This window comes from Anomaloglossus baeobatrachus, chromosome 8 (assembly GCF_048569485.1).
Source record: "Anomaloglossus baeobatrachus isolate aAnoBae1 chromosome 8, aAnoBae1.hap1, whole genome shotgun sequence".
NCBI classification, from domain to species: Eukaryota; Metazoa; Chordata; class Amphibia; order Anura; family Aromobatidae; genus Anomaloglossus; species Anomaloglossus baeobatrachus.
In genome coordinates this window covers 258434900-258454323 of record NC_134360.1, presented here as the reverse complement: position 1 = coordinate 258454323, position 19424 = coordinate 258434900, and the positions used below count along the sequence as shown (strand labels likewise).

General features: G+C 46.5%; 1 protein-coding gene across 5 annotated transcripts in view; it reads right to left on the bottom strand.

Annotated features, from left to right (window-relative positions):
* CACNA1E (calcium voltage-gated channel subunit alpha1 E) overlaps positions 1-19424 on the bottom strand; it is a 964825-nt gene that overhangs the window by 130372 nt on the left and 815029 nt on the right. For all 5 annotated transcript variants that reach the window (XM_075320594.1, XM_075320596.1, XM_075320595.1 and 2 more), the window contains 5 exons: positions 18284-18396; positions 15022-15134; positions 14794-14925; positions 1710-1782; positions 1464-1581 (listed from right to left, as the gene is read on the bottom strand). In XM_075320594.1, coding sequence (XP_075176709.1) covers positions 1464-1581; positions 1710-1782; positions 14794-14925; positions 15022-15134; positions 18284-18396 — 549 coding nt within the window. The remainder of the gene's footprint in view (positions 1-1463; positions 1582-1709; positions 1783-14793; positions 14926-15021; positions 15135-18283; positions 18397-19424) is intronic.

The window sequence follows — 19424 nt, the reverse complement described above, 5'->3', positions numbered from 1 at the left end:
ATCTGCTGACAAATTGTCTTTAAGGAGCTGTTTCATAATGAGTCAACCTCCTCAGCAGAGCAGATCTTCCAATCTGCATTGCTTACACTTACTTTAAAACTAGTACCCAAGAGGAACAAAAAATGCATTAATTCTGTCCCCAGAGGACAATATTAGGTTTGCCTTGAGACTGTAAGAGAATTCTACACCATCAAATAAAAGACAAGAAAAAGAATTCTTTTAGTTTATACTTTAAGACAACAGTCACCAAACTTTCTTCGCTTCATAGCCATTTTCAACTCCGCTAGAATTTTTACAAGTCAGATTCTATGTGAAGAAATTATTGCTGTCCCCTATGTTAGCAGCGGATCTGGGGAGAGGGGGGGGGAGTCATATTTGCCCAGGAGGCGCCAGTCAGGGGGTGCCGTTGGACTGCCTTGTGCAGAGTTCGGGGGGTGTCTCCCCGGCAGCTGCATTTTGCCATCCCCCACAGTGGGTGTCAGCCGTTCCCTGAGCCAGCTGTCAAGCTGACAGACGGCTCAGAGAAGGCGCAGCACGCCAGCTCCCAGTGACCAATTGTACTTGTGTCTTTTAGGCGCAACTGCAATTGAAGCCCTGACCACCAGCACTTCCGGATAAGGGGGACGTCAGCAGCGTGAACATCTGATCACACTGCTGATCTCACTTCTTGACACCACAAAGGAGGCAGAAAATGTGTGTGGTAAGTGCTGTACCCGAGCTGAAGACACAGAAGAGTCATTGTAATTAGGGAAAGAGGGAAGAAGCACAATATAGGAAAAGAGGGTGAGGAAAATGTATACGGACAGCGAGGGGGGAAATTTGAGGACACAGTATGGGAAGCGAAGGGTGGAAACATTTGGGGACAGTACAGGGAGCGAACGGATACGTTTGAGGACACAGTATGGGGCGTGAGAGGCAGGATGAGTGCGGACACAGTATGGATAGTGAGGGAGGGATGAGCGCGTATACAGTATGGGGAGCGAGGGAGGAGAAATTTGAGGACAATATAGGAAGTAAGGGGGTAAATTTGAAGACACAGTATGGGGAGTGAGGGGGAGTGAGGGGACAGGATAGATGTGGACACAGTATGGGGAGCAAGGTGGGGGACTCTATGCAGACACAGTATGAGGATTGCTAAAAAACCTAGATACACCTGTGCGTATGTAGCTAGGTGTATAGGCCTGAGCACCTTTGTGAGCCCATTTAAAAGTTATAGTTTCTCAAGGGTCCTCTTATAAAGTAACAATGTACCAAGTGCCTACTTAAAAAGTAATAATGCCCCATGAGTGCCCACCAGGAGGCCGCTATTCGGAATTGTTGTTTGCCAACATTAATCTGATATGTATGACTATCTGTTTGTGTGAGATTCTTTTGAAGCTCTACATTATATTTTACTCTGTACATACTGTCATGGCCCGTGTAGAAAATATTTAGAAAAAAGACAAAAGTAATAATTAGGATACAGTTGCCAAATAGCGTGAGTACGATGAAATAAATGGACGACCACATGCCAGAGCGGACTCCCCCCTGGGAGCGGATCCCATTGTACATCACCTCGTTCCAGTCTTCTCCAGTTAAAATCTGAAGGACAAAGCAGTGAGGAGCGTAGGTTTTCTCGCGGATGAAGACATTGTGTATTATTGAGAAATACAGATTTATCAGCCAAGCATTTCATGAATCCATGGGTATGAGCGAGGGCATAACCTTACCTGAAAGACGGTCATGATGGCTGCAGGAAATGTATCAAAATTAGCAGAAGGGGTGCCATCATTAAAATTAAATCTGCAAATAAAAGACAAAATCTATAATTTTATATCACATTATTGGTAGAAAGCATTATTCACTGTGTCTAGCTCCTCCAAATACTGTCTCTGCACTATTCTCAGTGATCGGCCGCAGCGGTGACGTCACATCGACAGCGCGTTTCACAGCCGTAACTAACCACCAACAGCACAAGACGCTGAGCTCAGTGATCGGCCGCAGCGGTGACGTCACATCGACAGCGCGTTTCAAAGCCGTAACTAACCACCAACAGCACGCGACGCTGAGCTCAGTGATCGGCCGCAGCGGTGACGTCACATCGACAGCGCGTTTCACAGCCGTAACTAACCACCAACAGCACGAGACGCTGAGCTCAGTGACTACAGTAGTGTCATTTGTTGATAATGCGTTTCATCTCTGCAACTAATTACCAATGTCACGAGACGCTGAGCTCAGTGATCGGCTGCAGTGGTGCCATCATGTCGACAGCGCGTTTCACAACTTAACTAATTACAGACAGCATGAGACACGGAGCTCAGTGACTACAGTAGTGTCATTTGTTGATAATGCGTTTCATCTCTGCAGCTAATTACCAATGTCACGAGACGCTGAGCTCAGTGATCGGCTGCAGTGGTGCCATCATGTCGACAGCGCGTTTCACAACTTAACTAATTACAGACAGCATGAGACACGGAGCTCAGTGATTGGTTGCAGTGGTGATGTTATGTCAACAGTGAGCTCCACCGCTGTAGCTAATTACCAACGGCATTGGACGTTGAGCTCAGCAATTGGCTGCAGTGGTGCCGTAACGTTGACAGCGCACTTCACCGCTGTAGCTAATCATCGATGGCACGAGACAGTGAGCTCAGTGATTGGTAACAATGGTGACGTCATGTCGACAGTGCATTTCAACATTGTAGATAATTACTGACAGTACAGGATGTTGAGTTCAGTGATTTGCAGCAGTGGTGACATCATGTTGACAGTGCTTTCCACTGTTAGCTAAATACTGTAGCTAAATACCAACGGCACCGGATGTTAAGTTCAGTGATTGGCTGTAGTGGTGCCGTCACGTCGACAGCGCACTTCACTGCTGTAGCTAATCATCGATGGCATGAGACAGTGAGCTCAGTGATTGGTTACAGTGGTGATGACATTTCGACAGTTCTTTCCACCACTGTAGCTAATCACTGACGGCACGAGAAGACGTTCAGCTCAGTGATTAGCTGCAGTGGTGAAGTCATGTATACAGTGTGTTTCACTGTTGTAGCTAATCACCAATAGCATGAGATGTTGAGCTCAGTGATTGGTTAGAGTGGTGAAGTCATGTCGACAGTGCGCTTCACCACTGTAGCTAATCACCAACAGCATGAGATGCTGAGATAAGATTGGCTGCAGTGGTGATGTTATGTCAACAGTGAGCTCCACTGCTGTAGCTAATCATCGATGGCACGAGACAGTGAGCTCAGTGATTGGCTGCAATGGTGACATCATGTCGACAGTGCTTTCCACCACTGTAGCTAATCACCGATGGCACGGGATGTTGAGCTCAGTGATTGGCTGCAGTGGTGATGGGTGTGGTCAACGTAACAATGCTGCTGCAGCCAAAACGCCAAGAGCAGAAGGCCACTGCTGGCCCCAGGGACGGTGAGTGCCTCCATTGCTTCTTATCTTACGCGGTGTACCACACTTTACTTTCTTGAAAGCGCAAAAACATTTTTAATAACTGAAATAAGACCATGACATAAACATCTCGCAGCTGTTCTGTCGATTTCCCCCAGGACCGGTGACATTTCTCAGCACTTGCTAATGAAGTGGAGCACGAGCGAAGGTGCAAATGTGCTGGGAGCGCAACGCAAGAATCACCGAAATGCAGCCGCACCTGGCGAGACGTAAGATCTCATTATTATAATTAGCTTTACTGTTCGAGGCCCCAGCAACATGACACTGAGCGAGAAGACAGAGAACAAAGCAGAAGCTACAGACATCACACACGTGCACGTGGTGCACCGACACTGACTAACACGCACAGCGAGACATGCATTATGCTGTAAATAAAAACTAATACAAAATGTATCCGCACTGTTATGTTTAAAATACTTTACAATTTTAGGTTCGATCAAACTGTGTGAACCCCCCCGCCACAATGAGGAGACCTCACTCAGAGGGGTCCACGGTATACAGCATACTGGACTTGTGTAATAGGAGAGTAACCTCTAAAGGCTAAAGCCTACAAAAAATAAACTCCGGGGGACGGGGACCGGTGTTCCAGGCATTTCCACCGCTCGGAGAATGCTCCTGCATCCTTGCGATTGTTTGGATGTTTGTGAAATCCATAATGGTGTGAAGCGGTGTAGACGGGTGCCAAGAATATGGGCACTGTGGACGGCACTGTTATGGGCACTCGGCAGAACAATGGACAAAATTTACCACCGGATGAGATTGTCCAGCCTTTACACAGGTGTCACATTGAGACGTCCAGCCTTTACACAGGTGTCACATTGAGACATCCAGCCTTTACACAGGTGTCACATTGAGACGTCCAGCCTTTACACAGGTGTCACATTGAGACATCCAGCCTTTACACAGGTGTCACATTGAGACATCCAGCCTTTACACAGGTGTCACATTGAGACGTCCAGTCTTTACACAGGTGTCACATTGAGACGTCCAGCCTTTACACAGGTGTCACATTGAGACATCCAGCCTTTACACAGGTGTCACATTGAGACATCCAGCCTTTACACAGGTGTCACATTGAGACGTCCAGCCTTTACACAGGTGTCACATTGAGACATCCAGCCTTTACACAGGTGTCACATTGAGACATCCAGCCTTTGCACAGGTGTCACATTGAGACATCCAGCCTTTGCACAGGTGTCATATTGAGATGTCCAGCCTTTGCACAGGTGTCACATTGAGACATTCAGCGTTTACACACGTGTCATATTGAGACGTCCAGACTTTACACAGGTGTCAGACTGAGACGTCCAGCCTTTACACAGGTGTCACATTGAGACATCCAGCCTTTACACAGGTGTCACATTGAGATGTCCAGTGTTATGATCCGGAACCATGGAAGACCACCATAAATCATTGGTAAAAGGTGACAAGGGGACAAGAGCATTGGCAACTAATCTGGCCGCCATCCCCTTACTAACCATCAACACTAAAAGTAGCCGAAGGGTGAACTAACATCCTGTGCACCACGAACCCAGCCGGAGAACTAGCTATCCTAAAGGTAGGAAAGATGAATAACTCTCTGCCTCAGAAAATAGATAAAGAATAGCAAGCCCCCCACATTCAAAGACTGCGGTGATATAAGAAAACAAAATACACAGATAGATGATAGGATTAGCAAAAGGTGAGGCTCTACTGACTAAATAGGACAGGATGGGAAAAGGACTGATGGTGGCCAGAGAAAAACCCTGCAAAAATCCAAAAACCTGATAGTACAAAAGGCCCTCAGATCACTAGATCTGAACTCCGTCCTATACCAGGCGCTCTTGTCATACCAATGAACAGAAAGCAGGAATTATTACAAATTCAAGAAGCAACAAACACATGGACTAATAGGAGCAATACTCCAAACATAGCTGCAGGGAGCTTCCCAGCTAAGCAACTGATAGGGAAGATCCCTGCATGCAAATAAACTGAAAACAACCACAGCAAATGACAAACTCAGATAAGAGCAAAAGAACCAAACAAAAAATAAAGAGCAAAGCACTTATCTGAGGTAGATGTGATCTGGAGCAGGATGAAGCAGGCTGGTGAACAAAGAACAAATGACATCCGGCATAGCCTGCTAGCAGACCAGGGTTTAAATAGGCAGAGAGTTAGCAATGGAAATGCCCATTGCTCAACACACCTGGTCTATGTGCAAACCATTCCTGGCCACAAGAGGGAGCCTCACAGCAGCCAAAGGATAACTGACATTCACAACAGTACTCCCCCCTTGAGGAGGGGTCACCGAACCCTCACCAACGCCACCGGGTTGCTCAGGATGAGCATGATGGAAGGCGCGAACCAACCTGTCCGCATGAATGTCAGAAGCCACAACCCAAGAGTTATCCTCCTGCCCATAACCCTTCCATTTCACAAGGTATTAAAGCTGTCGCCTACTGCGATGGGAATCCAGAATTTTTTCAACCTCATACTCCAGATCCCCTTGTACCAAGACAGGGTAATGAGGCGCTGCTGCAGAAACTGCCGGCTCCACATGTCTCATCAACAAGGACTTATGGAAGACATTGTGAATCTTAAATGACACAGGCAGAGTCAAACGGAAAGATACAAGGTTGATAATCTCCGAAATCTTATAAGGTCCAATAAATCTGGGCTTAAATTTAGGAGACAGAACTCTCATAGGAATATTTTTAGAGGACAACCACACCATGTCCCCCACTTTAAACCGGGGACCAACAGTCCAACGTCGGTTGGCAAACTTCTGGGCAGATTCTTGGGATTGAAACAATTTATCCACTACCTGCCCCCAAATCTGCTGCATTCTGTCGACCACCGAATCCACCCCCGGACAGTCAGACGCCTCAAGCTGCCCCGAGAGGAACCTGGGGTGATACCCAAAATTGCAGAAAAAGAGGGAAACCAATGTGGTAGAGCTAGCCCTATTGTTAAGGGCAAATTCAGCCAAAGGCAAAAACGAAACCCAGTCATCCTGATCCGCAGAAACAAAACACCATAAATAGGTCTCCAGGGTCTGGTTTGCCCTTTCAGTCTGACCATTGTTCTGAGGATGAAAGACAACTGAACACCCAATTTGGAACAAAAAATCCTCCAAAATCTGGATACAAACTGCACCCCTCTGTCAGAAACAATGTTTTCGGGAATACCATGCAAACGAACAACATGTTGGAAAAACAAAGGCACCAACTCTGATGAAGACGGCAACTTAGATAGGGGAACCAAGTGGATAATCTTGGAGAATCTGTCACAAATCACCCAAATCACAGTCATGTTCTGAGAGACGGGAAGCTCTGAAATAAAATCCATAGAGATGTGCGTCCAAGGTCTCTTAGGTACCGGCAAAGGAAATAATAGCCCACTAGAACATGAACAACAGGGCTTGGACCTAGAACAAACTCCACACGACTGCACAAAACTACGGACATCCCGGAACAGGGAAGGCCACCAAAAAGAGCGGCTCACAAGATCCCAAGTACCAAAAATGCCAGGATGACCCGCCAAAACAGAACAATGAACCTCAGAGACAACTCGGTCTCTCCATTGGTCCGGGACAAACAGTTTCCCTGTAGGACATCTCTCAGGTTTATCCCCCTGAAATTCCGCCAGTGCCAACCGCAGATCAGGCGAAATGGCCGAGAAAACTATACCATCATTCAGGATAGTAGACGGCTCGACAACCTCCAAAAGAGTCAGCGCAGAAACTCCTGGAAAGGGCATCGGCCTTAACATTCTTGGTGCCTGGCAAAAAAGAGACCACAAAATTAAACCGGGTAAAAAACAAAGCCCACCTGGCCTGCCGAGGATTCAACCTCTTGGCAGATTCCAGATAGGTAAGATTCTTGTGGTCCGTAAGCACCACCACTTGATGCCTAGCCCCCTCCAACCAATGCCTCCACTCTTCAAATGCCCAGTTCATAGCCAATAATTCCCGGTTCCCCACATCATAATTCCGTTCAGAAGGAGCAAATTTCCGAGAGAAGAAGGCACAGGGCTTAAGTTTACCCGAAGTAGCGTCTTGTTGAGACAGAACAGCACCTGCACCGATCTCTGAGGCATCGATCTCAACTTGAAATAGGCGAGACACATCAGGTTGCTGCAGAATTGGGGCAGAAGTGAATCGCCTTTTAAGCTCCTGGAAGGCCACAATAGCCTCTGGGGTCCAATGCTCCGCATCAGCTCCCTTCTTGGTCAAATCTGTCAGAGGTTTGACAATGGCAGAAAAATTGGCAATAAATTTACGGTAAAAATTAGCAAACCCCAAAAACCGCTGCAGGGATTTTAGAGAAGTTGGTTGCACCCAGTCGTAAATAGCCTGAACCTTAACTGGGTCCATATCGATAGCGGAGGGAGACAAGATGAAGCCCAAAAAGGAAATCCTTTGCACCCCAAAGAGGCACTTTGACCCCTTAACAAACAGTGCATTATCCTTAAGTATCTGAAAAACCTCCCGTACTTGCCCCACATGAGAGTCCCAATCATCAGAAAAAATCAAGATGTCATCCAATTTACCAATAAGGTCCCGAAAAATATCATTCATGAAGGCCTGGAAGATGGAGGGGGCATTAGTGAGCCCAAAAGGCATCACTAGGTACTCAAAATGCCCCTCAGGAGTATTAAAGCCGTCTTCCATTCATCACCCTCCTTAATACGGATGAGATTATACGCACCCTTGAGATCCAGTTTCGTAAACCATTTGGCACTCTGCACTCTCGAGAACAGATCAGACATCAGAGGCAAAGGGTACTGATATTTGACCGTAATTTTATTAAGAAGACGGTAATCAATACAAGGCCTCAACGAACCATCTTTCTTAGCAACAAAGAAAAAGCCAGCACCCAAAGGAGAAGATGAGGGTCGAATGTGCCCCTTCTCCAATGATTCCCTGATGTATGACCGCATGGCATCATGTTCGGGCACAGACAAGTTGAAATTACGCCCCTTGGGAAATTTACAACCGGGCACCAACTCAATGGCACAGTCACAGTCCTGGTGTGGGGGCAGAGAATCAGATTCCTGGTCATTAAATACATCACGGAAATCAGACAAGAAAGCTGGAACATCAACTGCCTGAGCAGACGTGGACGACACGGAAAGGTCCTGATGGAAACCTTGACAACCCCAACTAACTACCGACAAGGATCTCCAGTCAAGAACCGGATTATGGGTCTGCAACCACGGAAATCCCAGTACCAAGGTATCCTGTAGATTATGCAATACTAAAAATGTACAAGTTTCCTGATGCGCTGGTGCAACTCTCATAGGCACCTGGGTCCAAAATTGGGGTTTATGTTCTGCCAAAGGGGTAGCATCAATGCCCCTTAAAGGAATAGGAGTTTGCAAAGGAACCATGGGGAAACCACAATCCCTAGCAAACCCAAAATCCATCAAATTGAGCGCTGCCCCTGAGTCCACAAAGGCAAATGCAGAAAAGGAAGACAATGAGCAAATCAATGGGACAGACAAAAGAAACGTTGGTTGCAAAGAACCCACAGTAACAGAACTAGCCAATCTCCTTTCACGTTTAGGGCAGACAGAGATGTTATGAGAAGCGTCTCCACAATAGAAGCACAGTCTATTCTTCCGTCTGAACCCCTGCCGACTAGCATTAGAAAGGACCCTATCACACTCCATAGGCTCCAAAGGCTGTTCCACAGGCACAAAACCAGCAGGTATCTTCCTGCGCTCACGTAACCGCCTATCAATCTGAATGGCCAAGGTCATAGAGGCATCAAGACCAGAAGGGACGGGAAATCCTACCATTACATCCTTCACAGCATCCGCAATACCCTTGCGAAAAAGAGCCGCAAGCGCATCATCATTCCATTTGGTAAGGACCGCCCACTTTCAAAATTTCTGACAAAAAGTTTCTACTGAATCCAAACCCTGAGTTAAGGACAACAAGACCCTTTCTGCTTGGTCCACAATATTGGGTTCGTCATATAATAAACCCAAGGCCTGAAAAAAGGAGTCCACATCATTGAGAATCGGATGATCAGATGCTAAAGAGAAGGCCCAGTCCTGAGGGTCACCACGCAGCAAGGAGATGACAATCTTAACCTGCTGTACGGGATTCCCTGAGGACTTAGGGCGCAGGTCAAAAAATAATTTACAATTATTCCTGAAGCTCAAAAATCTTGACCTATCTCCCGAACAAAATTCAGGAACGGGAATCTTAGGCTCTGCAAGGGGGAATCTGTGCAAGATAAGACTCTATACAACGAACCTTAGCATCAAGATGAGCAACACGCTCACCCAATTCATCCATGCTAGACAAAAGAAATCTTCCACGGAACCCAAAGAAGAAGAGGAAAAATACCAAAAAAAAATAAAAAATTTCTCAGCAGACTTTTTTTTTTTCCTTTTTAAGTGTACCCTTTAAATTTGTTGGCCGGATGAAGTGTTATGATCCGGAACCATTGAAGACCACCATAAATCATTGGTAAAAGGTGACAAGAGCATTGGCAACTAATCTGGCCGCCATCCCCTTACTAACCATCAACACTAGAAGTAGCCGAGGGGTGAACGAACATCCTGTGCACCGCGAACCCAGCCGGAGAACTAACTATCCTAAAGGAAGGAAAGGATAGTTTTTCTATCTATTTCTATCTATCTATTTCTCTGCTTCAGAAAATAGATAAAGAATAGCAAGCCCCCCACATTCAAAGACTGCGGTGATATAGGAAAACACAATACAAAGATAGATGATAGGATTAGCAAAAGGTGAGGCCCTACTGACTAAATAGGACAGGATAGGAAAGGGACTGATGGTGGCCAGAGAAAAACCCTACAAAAATCCAAATACCTGATAGTACAAAAAAGCCCTCAGATCACTAGATCTGAACTCCGTCCTATACCAGGCGCTCTGGTCATACCAATGAACAGGAAGCAGGAATCATACAAATTCAAGAAGCAACAAACACATGGACTTATAGGAGCAATATTCCACACAGAACTGCAGGGAGCTTCCCATCTAAGCAACTGAGAGGGAAGATTCCTGCATGCAAATAAACTGAAAACAACCACAGCAAATGACAAACTCAGATAAGAACAAAAAGAACCAAACAACAAATAAAGAGCAAAGCACATATCTGGGGTAGACGTGGTCTGGAGCAGGATGAAGCAGGCTGGTGAACAAAGAACAACTGACATCCGGCATAGCCTGGTATCAGACCAGGGTTTAAATAAGCAGAGAGTTAGCAATGGAAACGCCCATTGCTCAAAACACCTGGTCTCTGTCCAAACCATTCCTGGCCACAAGAAGGAACCTCACAGCAGCTAAAAGGATAACTGACATTCACAACAGTCCAGCCTTTACAGAGGTGTCACATTGAGACATCCAGCCTTTACACAGGTGTCACATTGAGACGTCCAGCCTTTACACAGGTGTCACATTGAGACGTCCAGCCTTTACACAGGTGTCACATTGAGATGTCCAGCCTTTACACAGGTGTCACATTGAGACGTCCAGCCTTTACACAGGTGCTCACTCTTAGGCCGCATGCACACATTCAGTATTTGGTTAATATTTTACATCAGTATTTGTAAACAAAAACCAGGTGTGGGTGATAAATACAGCAGTGGTGCTCATGTTTTTATTATACTTTTCCTCTGATTGCTCCACTCCTGGTTTTGACTACAAATGCAGAGGTATAAAAAAACCGCACCAAATACTGAACGTGTGAACATGGCCTATCCCTCCAAATGTTATTAAGGACTCCAATATTTCACAATGCAGATTCAATACTTCATCGTTACGAGCTAGCAAAATCCTGAATTGAAACGTTTAACAACTCCACAGGAGAAGACAACTCAAGGACCAAAGACCCCGTAGACATTTGATCGCTGTTGGTTGAGCAATCTTTCGGCTGACAGATATTTCTTTCTTTCTTATTTATTCCTGTAGAGAACCAGTGCAGAACTCTACTGGTAGCAGCCTATCTCTCCACCAAACCAAAGGGTCCGCCATTGAAATTCAACAGGTTGGATCCTTTTCTTCTTGAGAAATTCTACATGGGGACAGTTGGAGACCTGTCATGAGTGGGCCCCGCCCGGGGGAGACTTTGGGCGAGTCTGGAAGCAGACGGTAACAATGCCTTATTGCTTGCAGATCCACTGATACCTGAATGACATCTTCTCGCTAGTATTGCTGGGCGGGTTAAGCACTCTTGCCTGGCTGCTGGATGTAGCTTTTAATACCAGGTGCACCTCTTTGATATCACTCCCCTTCACGATTTAAAGTCATGTGTCTGATCGACTAATGCTGGTGATGGAAACTGAATCCTCATTTCTATGTGGTCGACTTTGGAAGGAGTCTGCTCTGAAAGAAGATTTTTGTATCGTATGCAGCTGTGGTGTTAACTGCATTGAAGCTGCTTGGAGTGTTTTTCCTTTACATGTCTATTTCCCCTGTCTGTTTTCCTATCCTTGTGTTTCTGTATTGTAGAGACAAGACTAGTGATCTTGTCGGCCTGCTCACTAGTCAGGGTGAGTTTAGGGAAGTGAGGGCTTGGGAACGTGTTGGGCGATGAGGTGAAAGAACCCATATAGGAACATCAGTGAGTACAGGGTACAGCCGAAGGGGAGTGCAAGTGATGACCCAACCTGCTCACTAGTCAGGGTGAATTTAGGGTAATCGAGGGCTTAGGAACATGGTGGCGACGGGGTGAAAGAACCCATATAGGGACATCAGCGAGTGCAGGGTACAGCTGCAGGTGAGCGCTAGTGATGACACCTCCTGCTCACTACTCAGGGTGAGTTTAGAGCAAGCGAGGGCTTAGGAATATGTTTAGCAATGGGGTGAAACAACCCATATAGCGACATCAGGGAGTGCAGGGTACAGCCGCAGGTGAGTGCAGGTGGTGACCCCACTCCTCTCTCCCTAGGGCCCTCCATTGTATCATGGCCCCTGTGTACCCTGAGTGTTGTGGAACCTGCTGGGGGTTTTCCTGGTATCTGCTAAAACACTGTTAGTCACCGCACGACAAGACCCCCACATTAGATGGTTGGCCAATCTCACTGAAATCTGGGGCCAGGGGAGACAGCGCTGGGAACAGTTCAATAACGTCTCAGATCAGTCAGTTTAAAGTTGAGAAGGCGGCCATTCAGTTATAGGGGTCGTACAGAACTATAGAAGCATAACAGTAACAGTGCTCCTGTCCATGGCTTGTGTATGGTAGCTCAGCTCCATAGAGAGCATAGTGCTGAGCTACAATAGCACACAACCTGCGAATGGCTGAGACTCTGTTTTTAGAATAAAGCAGCCATTTTTCTGAGATCCTGTATAGCTGAGGTTACATACAGAGTCTGGATGGCAATGATGCACCCGCGGCTCCAGATATCCCATAATGGATGCTAGCGCTCCTCATACCGGCACCTATTAGCGGCATGTAACATTACTCTGCTCCTCCCAGATCTGGGATACATTTGTTTTTCAGACATTTGAGCTGCAAATGGAAATTGCTCTGGCATTTTGCTTTTATTTTATTAGAAAAATGGTTCTTTTATTGTAGTGAAGCCCGAATTCTGGATGGCTCGCTACCAAGCCTTGTGCCATAGAGCCCGATGCCGGTCTCAGTTTCTACACATTTCCCTTTCCCTCTGTATTTAACCTGTTATTTTCCTGCCTCCTCATATTACGGCGCTCTGTCATCCCTTTTGTGAGCCGTGTTTACACTATCCTAGCATTCGCTGTAATGGCTGGGATCAATATTACAGTTATTCATCAGTATAATTGGCGCGGGTCTCAATCAGCGTGACATAGTGACCCATGCCAGGGTCTGCGCTGCATTGTTACTGCCATCTTGACGTTTTTCTACCTAATAATGGTGTGCTTTTAACCCTTTCAGACAACTTACAAGACCTCGAGCAGGTTTATGTCATTACTGTATATCTTAAAAGGAAAGGTTAGCTAAAGTCTTCAGGCAGCAATCACCACATCTTAGAAAAGTTTATTTTAATTGAGGCGTTCAAAAAACACGTCGCAAAGCTTGTTCTAATGTTCTCTTCCCCACCCACAAGTTAAAACTGCCTTTTTGAAAGGACGGGTTTTCTTCACCAGCATTCTGCCAGCACTATAGGTGCTGAGGCTTACTTTTCCTCATTTCCATAGATGCACTGCATCTGACATTATCTATTAGCCTGCTGTCATGGCTGTCACTCTCGATATGAAACTAGTGACAGATTCAGGACTTGGGAGTCATTTCCATCCTTGGGTCTCAATATTAAACGTGTCTCCTTTCCTTTGGCAGTCATAGGGTTAATGTCAGTATTCTATGCCAGCAAGCAGTCTCATTACCAGCTCAGGTGTTTCCGGTTTGGGACCACTCCCAGTCTCTTTATATACCCTCTGATTCCAGCAGAGGGGGCCGGTTATTCTCTTTGCCATTTGGATGCTGGGCCTGGAGGTGGAAGGAGCTGCTGAAACCCTCTCTTCACGTTTCTGTGGTGGCTGCAGTCTTGGTGTTGACTGCAGCAGTCTGTTGTTGTGTTTCCCCCTGTCTGTCTTCCTTCCCTGGTGTGTTGTTCTATAGCAGCAGTGGGGCTAGTGTCACTTACTTGTCCACTCACTAGCCAGGACTATTTTAGGGTCACTCAGTGCTACAGGTTTCTGCTTGGCGACAGTAGGGGAGCCTCTATAGGGGCTGGCTAGGAGTGCAGGGTACAGTGGCAGGTAAGTGGAGGAGGTGTCCCCTCGTTGTTAATGTATCCCCAGTGTACCCCTTGTTTGTCGTGGTGAAACCCCTGATTGTTGAGTGTTTTGCCCTACACCGGACCTTCCCCTAGTCCGTGCCGTGACGCCTGCCTGCTATGAACTGAAATCCCTCCTCTCCGTATGTCTGTGTGCAGTTTGCCAGTGTCTGCACAATAGGCAGTGGGCAGCAGGTAAGACAGAAGGGAGTTGGTGGCACCTTGAAGTGATTTTTCAGGGGTAAAATAACATAAATTGTAAATAAAGGACCTTCCAAATTGTCTCTTAATCACAATTTCTATCAAATATCAAAATATCTAAAGGAAGGAACAGTGACTACAAAAAGTGGATGTGTCCCGATATTTCACAATACAAACTGCAGCAGGCAATATTAAACAGATGTCTCAGTCCTGATGACACTGGTGTACTTTCTCTGAAAATCCATATTGGAATGGCTGTGCTCTATAATCCTTATATTAGATAAGCCTTTGACAATAGGCAGGGGGGCTTGCACACACACCCATTATCACATGGATTTTCATCAGTAAGTATACCAGCCTCATAAGGTCTAAGAGATTTAGTTTTTTTAAAAATCAATTTTGAAACAAATCAGGCCAGATATGTCCCAGCAAACAACCTACCTGCCGCCATAAAGCTGCATGCCCAGGAGAGCAAACACAACAACGAAAAGGAAGAGGAGGAAGAGCAGGCTAATGATGGACTTCATGGAGTTCATCAAAGACACCACCAAGTTCCTCAGAGAGGCCCAGTATCTGGAGAGAAACACAAATACATCAAATACACCAACAAAAATGTCAAATATTATATGAGACATAGAAAATAAAAAATAAAACACTGATTGCACTAACTTGGTAATTTTAAAGATCCTTAAAAGTCGCAGCGCTCTCAAAACACTGATTCCAAAAGATGTTCCGGGACGAAATATGGCCCAAATGACTTCAAATATACTTCCTATTGTGACCTACATAAGACAAACACATCCGCATAGGGTCAGTGCAATGCTGGCTGCGGATATGGAATTAAACTGGATTTAATAGTAGTTATGGTGCACATCTTGTATCATCCGGTTCACGAGAGAGAAGCCATCGGTTCTTTACACACTAAAGGCTACTTTACACACTGCGATATCGGTCCCGATATCGCTAGTGTGCGTACCCGCCCCCATCTGTTGCACGACACGGGCATATCGCTGCCCGTGCCGCACAACATCGCCCACAGCCGTCACACATACTTACCTGTCCAGCGACGTCGCTGTGACCGGCGAACCGCCTCCTTTCTAAGGGGGCGGTCCGTGCGGCGTCACAGCGACGTCACAGAAACGTCACTGAACCGCCGCCCAAATAGCAGCGGAGGGGCGGAGATGAGCGGGACATAACATCCCGCCCACCTCCTTCCTTCCGCATAGCGGCCGGGAGGCAGGTAAGGGGAGCTTCCTCGTTCCTGCGGTGTCACACGCAGCGATGTGTGCTGCCGCAGGAACGAGGAACAACCTCGTTACTGCTGCAGTAACGAGATTTGAGAATGGACCCCCATGTCGCCGATTAGCGATTTTGCACGTTTTTGCAACGATGCAAAATCGCTTATCGATGTCACACGCAACGGCATCGCTAATGCGGCCGGATGTGCGTCACAAATTCCGTGACCCCAACGACTCCGCATTAGCGATGTCGTAGCGTGTAAAGCCCGCTTAAGTTTTACTCAACAGTAACTTTATAACAGCGGTTTATATAAGATGTCTGCTCTGATGTTTCTTTAGCACGGAGCCTCGCGAGACACATTCTCGTCACTTCTTCCGTTCCAGCCTTCCTCATGTCCCATCTGCTCCACCACAACCCAGCCTAGGACCACAGGAGAGCCCGTGTAAGCCATACTCTCCTCCCGTGGTTCCACGTCTTCTCCTTCATAAAGGGATAACCTGCCGGACCTAGCTCGCTGCTTGCTAACTCTTAGGGGTACTTTGCACGTTGCGACATCGCTACTGCGATATCATCGGGGTCAAATCGAAAGTGACGCACATCCGCCGCCGGTAACGACGTCGCAACATGTAAAGCCTAGATGCACCGATAAACGATTGCAAAAGCGTCGTAAATCGGTGATCTGTGTAGTGTCAGTCATTTCCATAATGTCGCACCAATAGGAGGTACGATGTTGTTCCTCGTTCCTGCGGCAGCGCACATCGCTGTGTATGAAGCCGCAGGAGCGAGGAACATCTCCTTACCTGCCTCCACCGGCTATGCGGAAGGAAGGAGGTGGGCGGGATGTTTACGTCCCGCTCATCTCCGCCCCTCCGCCGCTTCTATTGGCCGCCTGCCGTGTGACGTCGCTATGACGCCGCACGACCTGCCCCCTTAGGAAGGAGGCGGGTCACCGGCCTTAGCGACGTCGCAGGGCAGGTGAGTGCATGTGAAGCTGGCGTAGCGATAATGTTTGCTACGACAGCTATCACAAGATATCGCACCTGCAACGGGGGCGGGGACTATCGTGCTTGGCATTGTACAATCGGCTTGCGATGTTGCAGCGTGCAAAGTACCCCTTAGGGACCTTCCACACAGGGCCCTCACTTCTCACGCTCTGGTCAGTCCTAACCCATTAACACTGAGGGTTGTAAACTCTGGGCCGTTCTGTTAGACATCCTCTCTTGGGACACGTCTCCACTAGGTCACTAAGTCCTTTAGTCAATCTTCTGACCTGTCTCCACCCGATAACTCTGTCTCTCGCTTGGAATCTCACTTTCTCAGTCTCGGTTCTCTCTCTAGGGAAACCCACATCATGCGGCCTCATTGACTAACCAGACCTTAGGTCTGTCTCTACTACACGCTGAGCCCTGTCTGACGTTTCCACAGAAAAATGTCCTCTGTGCACTAGCCCCTCCCACTATGGGCTGGTCCCAATCATTAACCCTATCTTGCCCTGTTGTCTAGCACAGCATATTTAACAATATAACACATACTACAATTCACATGACACATTACCTACACTAGAACGCATGACATGATACACATTAACATGTCCATCTCCTTACACATTTATTGAGTTATGTTTTTTCTCACTATTTTGGAGTACATATGGCTTTTTGAGGATTTCTTTTTATTTCATTTTTGTTTTCAGGGAAATCTAGGTGGCCAAAAAACAACAATCTATTTTTTTTCTTAAAGGGACCCTGTCAGGTGCAATATGCACCCTGGACCACGAGCAGTTCTGGGTGTATACTGCTAATCCCTGCCTAACTGTCCCTGTATACACTAACATAGACAAAGATCTATAGAAAAAGGATTTCTAAAGATCCTTTATGATATGCTAATGAGTGCAGGGACTAGTCCCAAGGGCGTTATTTCCCCTGACTAGTCCGCACTCTTAGCATGTTAGTACACCCACAGAGGCATGCTACCATGCTATGCAATGCAGCATCACCAGCGGTGACATGCATACCTCTGTCTGCTGTCACTGCTGATCATAGGTCCCGGCACTTCCGGTCATGTGCACTAGACCTCTGTGAAGCCGGGACGCGTACACCCAACTTCATACTGCCATGACCAGAAGTGCCGGGAATTCAGATCAGCGGTGACAGTGGACACAGGTACATATGTCACCGCTGATGATGCTGGGCATTGAATAGTGTGTTAGTATGCCCCTCTATACGTGCTACCATACTAAGAGGGCAGAATGAGTGCAGGAATTAACGACCTTGTGACTAGTCCCTGCGCTCATTAGCATATCATAAAGGATCTGTAGAAATACTCTTTATCTATGCTAGTGTATACAGGGACAGTCAGGCAGGGATTAGCAGTATGCACCCGTGCCTCTGTATATTGCAGCTGACAGGTCCCTTTTAGGGGTGCTCCCCTGCACAGAGATCAGACTTATTGCTGTGCGTCCTGGATATCAGTGATCAGTTACAGAATTGTCGCGGGATTCCATAAGTTAAAAGATTGCTCAAAGTAAAAAAAAAAACAAAACAACATTTAGAAACATGGAGCCTCGGGGTCTCCAAATTTAATCATGGGGGTCTTTTAATCTGTAAAGTGTCCGCCTCTAACCTTCAATATTTAATATCACTGTTATATACTGTATTTGTCTTTGTTTGGTACAAGTTTTAGAAAGGTTTCTCACCCCACAGTCGAAACAATTAAATGATGAGTGGAAGTAGAGGCGAGGGCCCATCCCGTACATCTTGAAGGACATCTCCACCAAAAATAGTCCAAGAAACAGGAATTCTGCATAGTCTGTAAATAAAGCACATTCCCAACCCCCAAAAACAGTGTTTAATCAATAATTAGACTGTATATACACTGCATAATGAAGTGCATGGGACAATCTTTAATTATCACTTCAATTAATCCAAAGTAGTAATATGGACAATGCCAATATCATAGCCTTGTGGAAGAGGTAACCAAACTGGGAAACAATCGGATCATCCACTTTCCTGATCAGCGTATTGGTTCAGGCGGGGGCGGACATGTCATTGGTGCAACCTGTGCAGCCGCAGGGGCCCAAGAGGTTGAGGGCCCATTTCTACTTCCAAAACAGGTGGAATTGTGAGTTTTGATGAGTTATTGGACTGAAGAGGGCCCATATATTGTTTTTGCACAGGGGCCCTTTTCTGTCCGTGTCCGCCAGTGGGTTCAGCGTACTTTAAAATATGTTGTAGTCCTGTGGAACAGTGGGAGTAGAGATCCCTCCATGCTTCCCCCCCTTCCAATTGCCGATACACAAACCAGAGATGCTCAGCTTATACATAAACACATTAGGACCCATAAACGTTCCAGTAAATGTGCACGTGCATGGGCTGGGCTCCTCTTTACCCAGGTATGATATATCATGGGGTGCTTTGAGCAGGCGGCGCTTAACAAAGGAGGAGAACCTGAAGAACCTAAAGAGTAAACATCGATTTAATTTTTATATCATAATTAAAAGTTCACATCAATATAAGAAACTTTGTAATGTATCTGATCAGTGAAACGCGCTTCTTGCTCCTCCGGGACAGATCTTTCCTTCCCAATTCATGGGGAAAATCAGTTTTCAGTGAATACAGATTTTCACATTATTGAGATCGGAGATGACAGTTGGGGCTTATAAAGTTCTAAGGATCAAAAAGTGGAAAGACGGAGGGATGCGCTACAGGCCGATACAGGCATTCTGCTGCAAGTTCTCCTGAAATGACTTGTGCCAGATGTGACGAGTCAGCGTCTCACCACTTGTGTGGGGGGTGAACTGTTCTTAATTATTGTTTGGTAAATAGAGACCTTAGCCA